The sequence below is a fragment of the Xenopus laevis genome, chromosome 2L (assembly GCF_017654675.1).
Source record: "Xenopus laevis strain J_2021 chromosome 2L, Xenopus_laevis_v10.1, whole genome shotgun sequence".
Taxonomy (NCBI): Eukaryota; Metazoa; Chordata; class Amphibia; order Anura; family Pipidae; genus Xenopus; species Xenopus laevis.
Window position 1 is genome coordinate 148,836,882 of NC_054373.1, and position 11,057 is coordinate 148,847,938.

Below are 11,057 nucleotides of genomic sequence, written 5' to 3' on the forward strand. Positions count from 1 at the left end.
ACTATAGCTGGGAAGGGTGGGAGCTACAACCTAATGTCACACTGGTGTCCAATAAAAGGGCAGCCAAGTTTGGGAGTTTTACTTTGAAAGCAAGTAAGTTGCAGGTAAAACTTAGTCCCTGTGCAAAATGTATAATGAAGCAATAGAATTCTTAATGAATCAGATGAAAATTGAGCATAGGACTGGACAGATATGGGATGACTTTGACGTAGTTGACCAGCTTAAATATATTGCAATATATGGACAAACAATCCCTGTGTTGTTTAAAGGGTAAGGCATTTTCTAGTAGCAGTATGTACAAAATGTCTCTGTCTTAAATATATTGATAATGGGTTGAGTGCAGAGGAATCTTGTATTTGTCTATATGTATTTTGTGGTCACACCCTCATTGCACCCCCGCCTAATGGTTTTAAAAAATAGTGGTGAGCACAACTTTCCCTTCTTTGTTATATTATATATATATATATATATATATATATATATATATATATATCACAGTGCTGCGCAATATGCTGCCGCTCTAAAAAATACATGTTAATAATAATTCACTGCTGCCCGCAGTGAAGCCTCACAGTCTAGAATTTTCTTCTGTTCCTTTATTGCCCTGTAGAAACTTTTCCACTCCCTTTCCTGCAATCATATTCACTTATCTTGTTTGTCTTCATAATCTCAACGATAGAGCCCTCCTTTAGAATTCTAACAAATAGCTAAGATTAATCAGCAGTGGACAAGCACCAAAAATGTTGGTAAATCCTTCGACTTCGAATATCGAACGAAAAATCGTTTGATCGAACGATTAAATCTTTTGAATCGAACGTTTCGAAGGATTTTAATCTATCGATCGAACGATTTTTCTACGACCAAAAGTAGGTGGCGAAGTAGGAGGTCAAAGTTTTTTTTAAAGAGACAGTACTTCGACTATCGAATGGTCGAATAGTCAAAAGATTTTTAGTTTGAATCGCTCGATTCGAAGTCGTAGTTGAAGGTTGAAGTAGCCAATTCGATGGTCGAAGTAGCCAAAAAAAATCATTTGAAATTCGAAGTTTTTTTTATTCTATTCCTTCACACGAACTAAGTAAATGTGCCCCTCAATGTTACTTTAAAAAGTCTAGTCTGACAAATAATCTGTTTAGCCTGCTTACAAAATATGCTCATGATTAAAAGACTTTTTGAAAGACCAGCAACCTGGGATTACAATAGAGCTCACAGAAATATCCGTGATTCAGTCCTGATATCTATGTCTCTCTTGAGATATTCTGTAACAGGCTAACAGGTTTCAACAGCACCTATTTTCATAAATAGTAAATGATTGCCAAGTGAAGAAGACCCTCAGTTAATGAAATTTAGTTTGCTCTTACAAAGGGTCTTTTTCATATTCTTGAGAGTTGTCTCCATCTGTGTGAAGATTACTGAATCTAACTTGTTTAACTGCCATTTGTTTTTTTACAGTATATATTTATTGTCAGACTCATGTCCATCATCCATGACTTTTTCTACACTCTTGGCAACTGTGTCATAATTAATTCTATTTTCTTACTGACCCCTATGGTTTTTTTTCCCTATCGTAATAACCTCTCTCATTAGTCTCACTCCTATTCTCACCATTAGATCTAATTTGTATACTCTTCCATCTTTTGTTTTTCAGAATTTACAATGACATTTTCATGTTCCCTTTTAAGGAGCTGTTACTTTTTCCTTGGTTTCACAGTGGGCTTCTTCTTTACTTTATACATGACAAGCAATGTCTCAGTGGTTTCTAAATGGTATAAACATCCAAGACCCTGGAAACAGATTCATGTAAATTTCATTCAAGTATCAGGTATGATAAGAAGCTAATTTATCATACTGTATATGCACATGGCACTCGACTGAAACTGTATAAAAGTAGGAGGGTAAAGGTTCTGAACAATTTTTCTTCAGGCAGTCCCCGTATGGGTAAGCCAGGTAAGGGTTGGTCCTGTTTTGTAGTAGGGAGGGGAGCTGATTCCCTATCCAGGTCAAAAATGTTTCCATGAAAGTTTTGTAGTCAGTAAGGGGTGTTACAATGAAAGACATCATGTGCTCAGTCCACTTACTGGGGGTGGGTGATGCTGAGGTGGAGGATGACCTCAGTAGGAATAGACAGAATATCTGTAATAGCTCTCTCTAGGGGGCAAATTCACTAAAGGACGAATCGACTAACGCTAGCGTTAATTCGCTAGCGTAGCGCATTTTCGTTAATTCGCAGATTCACTAACGGACACTGGCGTAAATTCGCTAGTGTTACTTCACACCCTTACGCCTGGAGAATTTGCGCAACGGACGTAACTATGCAAATTCATTGACATGCGCATTTTTCTGAACGCTACCTTTTACGCCAGACTTCCTTCGCCACCTCAGACCAGGCAAAGAGCAATAGAGTAGATAGGGATTGCTTCAAAAAAAGCGTTTTTTCTTTTTTTATGGGTGATAGGCTGAAAAAGATCGAAAAATTTTGTTTTTGGGGCTCCCCTCCTTCCCCCCTACATTTCCTAACTCATGGCAACTTAACTATACAGTGGGCACATGTGTAGGGCAAAATAAAAAATTTATTTGCTGTTTTGAAGGTTTCCCAGACTTGTGTAGTGATGCTACATATACCTCCATTGTAACTTCAATTTGGCGCCGTATGCAAATTAAGCATCGCTAGGGTAACTTCGCTTTGCCTGGCAAATTAACGCTTGTGCAACTTCGCAACCTTACGCTTCCCCTGTTTTTAGTGAATTTGCATAGCGCTGGCAAAAATACACCTGGCGGCGAATCGGACGCTGGCGCAACTACGAATCTTAGTGAATTTGCCCCTAGGAGAGATAGAATCAGGGTAGTTATTAGAGCAGCCAAAGCCTCCAACAAGGACATCAGAAGGGTTAGCATCCCTGAGTGTCACCTGCCAGAATAGGGATTCAAGTGGTATAGGAGATTCCTGGTGTAAAGCAACAATGTGAACATCCACTAGTGCTGGGGACGAGTTAATCTATAAGTGAATACTTCTAGTTACATAGTTACGTAGTTAAATTGTCTTGAAATAAGACCATCAAGTTCAACCCCTCCAAATGAAACCCAGCGTCCATACATACACACACTACCACGACCCCTCCATACGACACATAAACTATACAGTATATACCAATATCTATACTAATTGTAGATTTTAGTATCACAATAGCCTTGGATATGATACTTGTCCAAGAAAACATCCAACATCATCCAGCAGTGCATTTCACAACCTCATTGCCCTACTCTGCTTCAAATGAAAGTTCTTTTCCTCTAGTCTAAAGGGGTGGCCTCTGGTGTAGTGATCTTCTTAATGGGAAAACGGTCCCCTGCTATTTGTCTATAATATCCTCTAATGTACTTGTAAAGTGTAATCATGTCCCCTTTAAAAACAATTATACTGTATTCAACATCTTCAACACACTCGGTTGGCTAATCCTATCTTTAAAATGCTCTCTGTGCTATTATCTGTATGTTTCTAAGTAGTTTCTAAGTAGTTTAATACTCTTGTTGGAGATTGGCATATGTCACTGTTATTAGAATCTGGCTGGTGCACCCCTTGTAATGCTTTTTCCTGAGTTAATGGTTTACCCTGTGTGGATCCAGAGAGGGACATTCCTACTGTCTACTGCACATTTGCATGCATGTGATTAACATTAATGATAGGAGAACTATATGTTTGTTATACACTTTTTGTGGGGGTTTGAGATTGTTTTTTTCACCTTCCCTGAATCAGCTAACAGGTTTCTTTAAGACTATAAAACTGAACTTGATGGATGTTTTTTCAAACAACTTTTTCTACCCACCCACCTTCTTTGATATTTAAACATATAACTCAGACAACCATGCTACTTGAGCATTAACTGTAGGTGAATTCTTCCAAGTATCTTAGTAATATTGAGGAAAATGGTAGAGATTATCAAACCTGGGGCCAGATTCAATTCAGTGATCATGTGAAAATGTTGATATTTACAGATGCCCATAGCAAAATCCTTGATTTATTGATAAACTATTCATTTAAACATATTTATATTTCTGTGTAATTTGCTGTGTTACCAATAATCTTTGGATTTGCTTGATTTATGATCCATCGGGTGTATCTGACATATGAATTACTGTTTTTGTCTTCAGATAACAATATGCATGAGAATCTTTCTAGAAAGGTCAGAGTCCTTTGCTGGATAATGACTTCACCAAATAACTTGCTAACAAAAGCCATTCATCTCAAGCACTCTTGGACCCGACACTGCAACAGAACATTATTTATGAGCTCCACAGCCAATGAGAGTTTTCCAGCAATTGGACTGGGCACTAAGGAAGGGAGAGACGAGCTCTACTGGAAGACAATAAAAGCTTTCCAGTACATACACCAGAACCATCTGGATGAAGCAGACTGGTTCTTGAAGGCTGATGATGACACCTATGTAGTGATGGAAAACTTGAGGTTTCTTCTCTCCAACTACACCCCTGAAGAACCTGTCTATCTTGGCAAGCGCTTTAAACCTTTTGTTAACCAAGGTTACACGAGTGGTGGAGCTGGTTATGTACTAAGTAAGGAAACCCCAAAACGTTTTGTTGAAGCTTTCCGTACTGGTGTCTGCACTCACACATCTCATGTGGAAGATCTTGCCCTGGGTCAGTGCATGGAAAAGCTAGGAATTATACCTGGGGATACTAGAGACTTGAACAAACGTGAGACCTTTCATCCCTTTACACCAGAGAACCATATAACCACCCATTACACTGAATCCTCCATATACTGGAATTACTGCTATTATCCTCTTATACAGGTGACTCTCATCATCACACTTTTTTTTATTTAGCAACAGCAAGTTCTGCTGTGCTTTACATTAATTTATAATAAACAGGGGTCTTACAATAATTTAACATGAATTACAGAGTTAAAAAAAGGTTCAGAGGGTTAGGTACATGTGGAAATAAATATAAGGAAATATAAATATATGATTTATAAATATATGATTTATGAGGTTAATGTCTGTTCAGTAAAGATGTTTTGAATATGCTTCTCTAAGGTGGGCTTTTAGGAAGAGTTTGAAAATCCGATAACTCAAGACAGGGAGTTTCAGAGACAGGCAGAAGAACAAGAGATGTCTTATAGTTGGGAATGGGTCTGAAGTGATGAGAGGAGAAGAGAGGTGAAGGTCAAAAACAAAGCGTGGATTCGGTAAAGGAATGTATTTTGGAAACTGAGATATAGGGAGGGGCTTAATGGTTAAGGGCCATAAATGTGAGTGTGAATTTGATTCAAGAGGAGAATAGGAGCCAGTGAAGGTATATACATAGGGGAGCAGCTAATGTAGAGCGACAAGATGAATGAATTAGCAGCAGCAGAACAGATTGGAGTTGTGAAAGGCGATATATTGGAACATTTGCACAGGGTCAGACTGGGCCGGCGGGACACTGGGAAAATAAAGGCCCGACCCATTTCCCTAATTTGCCAATCCCCAAAACGATGTGCGGCACAGCACATGCCCCGTGTTCACACATGCGCAACATGCGCCAGTGTTTGCATTCGCCAGCTCATTTGCGGTGCTCTGAGTGTTTGCACAGAGGTAGGGTCATACTCAATGTTGCGTAGATGAAAGAAACGTAATTTTGCACGTTTTTGCATGTGCAGTGTAAAAGACTTTAAGATAATTCCTAGGCAGCATGCCGCTGTGTTTGATTGAAAGGAAATGTTATTTACTGTGTGTGTGAAACCTGAGGTAAAGGGGAAATTAATTCTGCTTTAGAAAGAATCTGTTTTAGGTGGTGCTCTGACTTCCAGGAGGAGAAAGCTGAAAGGGGGGAAAGGCAGAAGTAGTGAGGTCATGAATAGACAGGTAGATTCGGGTGTCATCTGTATAAAGGTGGTACTGAAGACTAAATGACTGAATTAGTGTAGAGTGTGAACAGCAGAGGGCCCATTAGAGAGCCTTGATGAACTTTAATAGACAGAGCAATTGAGTTAAAGTTGAAATTTTTCAACCTGTGACATTTGTTAAGTGTAAGTTATCATGGACACGTATTAATATTAAATGTATTCATGCAGCCTTCATTCTGTTTAAGAGCTCTGTAGATTTCTTTGATTTGATTTTAGCATCAAATGGCAGACAGGCAAGTATTATATGAAATCATTGGCTCCCCGAATATGTGTAAGTGTAGTTGAATATAGAAACCAATCAGATGTCTATATTGATCTACCTGGTAATACACTGATGAATTATTTCTGAATGATTGCTATGGGCAACTACATTACAGTTTAGCAGTTTAGTGCCTTTATTAACGCAAATGCAATGAAGAATAATATTGTATCATGGGTTTATAGACATATCCAACACAATAAAAAAAAAAATAGATAATGTTATTACTGCAGTCATAAAGTTTTCATTGGAGACCAAAATGTTGATCATTGAATATTTCTGAATTCAACTTCACAAAGGCCTAAAGAGTGAGTACATATTCCAGGTTCCTTTTGTGAGAGAATATTCACCTTATCCCATTACTTCATGGTATCTGTTTTATCTCATATATCTTAGTATATGGTAATACAGGTATGGGATCCGTTATCCAGAAAGTTCCGAATTACAGAAAGGTTGTCTCCCATAGACTCCATTATAATCAAATAATCCATATTTTTAAAAATGATTTCCTTTTTCTCTGTACTTCCAAACTAAGATATAATTAAGATAAAGATTAATCCTTATTGGAAGCAAAACCAGCTTATTGGGTTAATTTCGGGCCCATTTACTTAGTTCGAGTGAAGGAATAGAGGAAAAATAGTTCGATTTTCGAATGGTCGAATATGGCTACTTCAACATTGAATGGGCTACTTCGATCATCGACTACGACCTTCGACTTCGAATCGAACGATTCGAACTTAAAATCATTCGACCATTCGATAGTCTAAGTACTATCTCTTTAAATATGTCTTCGACCCCCTAGTTCGCCACCTAAAACCTACCGAGGCCAACAACAATTTCCTGATCGAAGGAATATCCTTCGATCAATAGATTAAAATCCTTCGAATCGTTTGATTCGAAGGATTTAATCGTTCGATGGAACATTTATTCCTTCGATCGTAGGAATAGCGCAAAATCCTTCGACTTCGATATTCGATTAGAAGGATTTTACTTCGACGGTCGAATATCGAGGGTTAATTAACCCTCGATATTCGACCCTAGGTAAATGTGCCCCTTAATATTTACATGATTTTCTAGTAGACTTAAGTTACGAAGATCCAAATTACAGAAAGCTCCAGGTCCCGAGCATTCTCCTAAAGCATTTTATATATTGTTTTTCTTATCCTTAGGGCCCACAATGCTGCTCAGACCTTGCAATATCATATCACTATACCACTCCTGAAATGATGTACACTTTGGAATATTTTGTGTACCACCTGAGGGCATATGGATACCAGTATCGTTACCAGCCTCCTCCTCCGGAATTCACTGCAAATGTAAGTTAATGTTAATATTTTGAGGCACAAATGCTGAATGGTACACTATTGCTCAGCAGTGCAAGGCATTGGCATAACTATAGCAGAAGCAGACCCTGACTCCTTGACTGGTGCAGCGTCAATTTCTCCCATTTTCTAACACAGATTTTACTTGAATAAAACACTAGAAGCACTGGTATGGAATCAAAAGACTGTAGCTCCTTTTATAAGCCAACATGTTAATTACCAACCTATTTTTCCTCGTAAGGCAACTTCAGATGACTTCGTAAAACAAAGCGATCTGAGTTCCATTCTAGCCGATGGGAAGGCATTTCAGGGAGATTAGTCGCCCGAATCAGAGGAGATTTGTTGATGGGCGAATCCCAGAATCGCCACGACTGCCACCACCTTAAAACAACCATGAACAGATAAACACAATGAATGCTTTTAATGATTATTTGTTTCTTATATGAATATATATATTTTAGGGGAACATCCATTGTCTCTCTATTTGTGCTTCATTTTTTTTCTTCATTTTTCTTTTGTATTACAATGCTCCTTTTTATTGTTTGTTCCAACCTGTACACAATCTTATGGGAAGTTTTATTTAATATTACATATTGTTAATAATTCAATGCAATTTGTATTTTACATTTGATTTCTTGACTCTTATTTCTGATATGCTCCAGTATTAGTAAAAAACAGTTGTTTTAATTCCATTATTTGCAGCTGTATTATAAATTTACTGCTACTTTCTATCTTTAAAGGGATACTGTCATGGGAAAAAAAGTTTTTTCAAAATGAATCAGTTAATAGTGCTGCTCCAGCAGAATTCTGCACTGAAATCCATTTCTCAAAAGAGCAAACAGATTTTTTTATATTCAATTTTTTAAATCCGATATGGGGCTAGACCTATTGTCAATTTCCCAGCTACCCCAAGTCATGTGACTTGTTCTCTGATAAACTTCAATCACTCTTTACTGCTGTACTGCAAGTTGGAGTGATATCACCCCCTCCCTTTCCCCCCCAGCAGCCAAACAAAAGAACAATGGAAAGGTAACCAGATAGCATCTCCCTAACACAAGATAACAGCTGCCTGGTAGATCTAAGAACAACACTCAATAGTAAAAACCCATGTCTCAATGAGACACATTCAGTTACATTGAGAAGGAAAAACAGCAGCCTGCCAGAAAGCATTTCTCTCCTAAAGTGCTGACACAAGTCTGCAAGCCCTCTCTTAACTCTTAACTTCAAAATTCGAATAAAAAAAGACCAACTGAAATCTATTACAAAAACATAAGGGTTTAATAGGCTGTATTCTATCATTCAAATCTAAGTAAGATCAAATTCGAATTGAAGTATTTTCCAATTGACTCCAAATAGGTTCTAGGAGGTCCCCCATAGGCTAAAACAGCAATTCGGCAGGTTTTAGATGGCGAATGGTCGAAGTCTAAGTTTTAAAGAGACAGTACATGATAAATTGCGATATTCAATTTTTTCTATTGTTTGTACTATTGTTTGTATCCCCACTGCTGTAATATTAATATATGTGGTTGAATAAAAGCCTACTTTGATATTAAAACACTGCGTAACTTGTCGGTGCTTGTCATGTCTCCAGCATACGCTTTTACCATATTTGGGATTTCCCTATTGATTTGCTCGGAGCTCCCTCCTCTGGACACTTGTTGTAAGTGCACAACGTCACTTCCTGTATATTCATTCTACACCTCCATAAGGCTTATAGCAGAATTTGGACTAATCAGGCTACCGTACGCCCACCACGTGACCTAGAGCAATGCCTTGTGGGAGCCAGGACTCCATTTTACAGACCATGCTGCTGGAAGAAGCACACAGTTCTGCATCTCCCTTATGATAGAATCGCTGGTAAGCAAATAGTTACACCAAAACACCTCCACAGCTGCCAGAACCCCCAGAGACATTGCTACAGAGACATTTATGCCAGTATATATATTTTATGCTGCAGTTATATGTTCATTTGCATGTTTTTATATAGTTCATTGCAAGCATACTTATTATATTTTCTGCTGTTTGTATTACAGTTTCACCTTATTCCACTTGCCTATTCAGTAAAATCTACAGACTCCAAGCTTAGTCTCTTTATTGAATTGTGGGAAGGTTTAGCTGCATGTCGAACTACACACTGCCCCAGGGTAATACGTAGCGAGGACAGAACAGTGAAACAGCGCTACCACAAAGGTGGGATTGAACTATAACTCACTGCATGCGCAGTAAAACAGCAGCTGACACACAAGTGATTAAACCAGCTACGCTGCAAGTGCAGACAACAGCATATTATAGTGATTCAGATACAGCCACTGCTATCAAGTCATTGCAGCACAAAGAAGCCACTACATCTAAAGCAGACAAAGGCTTATTCAGTGTTGCATAATGTCACAGAAGAAGTCATCTTCACTAGTGACCAGGTCCCAAGTTTCGGGCTCCTCTCATCGCTCATCTGTTACCAATGCAGCCGCCATTGCCCGCGCAAAAGCAGAAGCCGCAAAGGCCCGTGCCGCCTTCGCAGAGAGGGAAATGGAGGCAAAGGTAGAGAGTGCACGCTTAAAAGCATCCCTAGAAAAACTGGCCTCAGAAAGAGAAGCTGCAGCGGCGATTGCAGAGGCAGATGCTCTGGAGTTGATTGTGTACCCTGACAGCGAAAGATACAGCAAAGTGCCTGATCTGGAGATTGAACCCCAAGATCCACTACAACGCACCAAAGAGTACGTCTACCAGCACTCCAGACAGGATACAGATTCTGTTTCAGCACAACAACCAGACCAACATGCTGCTCCAGGGCCAGACCAAGGACGTCATACACCTCCAAAGGCCAGCAGCAAGCCACAAGGGCACCAAAGAGACCACGTTGAGCTAAGTGATCCTGCTTACAGCACCCACTTCAGCAAGGAACCAAAGCCAAGGGTTAACCCTGCACCTACCTCCTCAGCCGTGTCACAACGGTATGTCACAGTCCAGCCTAAAAGAGAACCTCCAGACAGGTATGACTATACAACACCTTCTCACTATTATACACAACCACCTAACTATACTGGTACTAACCAGGTAACAATGGACTTTGTCAAGTTCTTTGCACGACGTGAGCTAGTCACAAAGGGACTTGAAAAGTTCAATGACCGCCCAGAAGGCTTCAGAGCCTGGCGATCCTCCTTCCAAAATACTATCAGAGACTTAGACCTTTCATACAGTGAGGAAATTGACCTCCTTATCAAATACCTAGGAACTGAGTCTGCAGAGCATGCCAAAAGAATCAGGGTCATCAACATAAACCACCCAGAGACTGGTCTCAGAATGATCTGGCACAGACTTAATGAGTGCTATGGCTCAGCAGAGGTTGTAGAAAATGCACTCTTCAAGAGAATTGAAGACTTCCCTAAAATAACCAATAAAAGTTACCAAAAACTTAGGGAATTAAGTGACTTGTTAATGGAACTACAAGTAGCCAAAGCTAAAGGAGACTTACAGGGGCTTGCATTCCTAGACACAGCCAGAGGTGTTAACCCCATAGTACAAAAATTGCCCTATAACTTACAAGAACGGTGGATGGCACACGGGTCAAAATTCAAAGAAA

The 11,057-nt window shown here is 39.2% G+C and overlaps 1 protein-coding gene across 1 annotated transcript; it reads left to right on the top strand.

The window, feature by feature from the left end:
- Positions 1-4,002: 4,002 nt before the first annotated feature.
- Positions 4,003-7,559, top strand: LOC121399661 (glycoprotein-N-acetylgalactosamine 3-beta-galactosyltransferase 1-like). The gene is made up of 2 exons (XM_041581196.1): positions 4,003-4,802; positions 7,325-7,559. The coding sequence occupies exons 1-2, from the start codon at positions 4,095-4,097 to the stop codon at positions 7,478-7,480; spliced, it is 864 nt and encodes a 287-aa protein (XP_041437130.1). The 5' UTR covers positions 4,003-4,094; the 3' UTR covers positions 7,481-7,559.
- The last annotated feature ends 3,498 nt before the right edge of the window (positions 7,560-11,057 follow it).

What these genes read in the sequence shown, in the direction of transcription:
- LOC121399661 (XM_041581196.1), top strand. Translation starts at nt 4,095, where the DNA reads ATGATCCATCGGGTGTATCTGACATATGAATTACTGTTTTTGTCTTCA. An exon ending in GCTATTATCCTCTTATACAG is followed by an intron (nt 4,803 to 7,324) that starts GTGACTCTCATC and finishes TCTTATCCTTAG; the next exon opens with GGCCCACAATGCTGCTCAGA.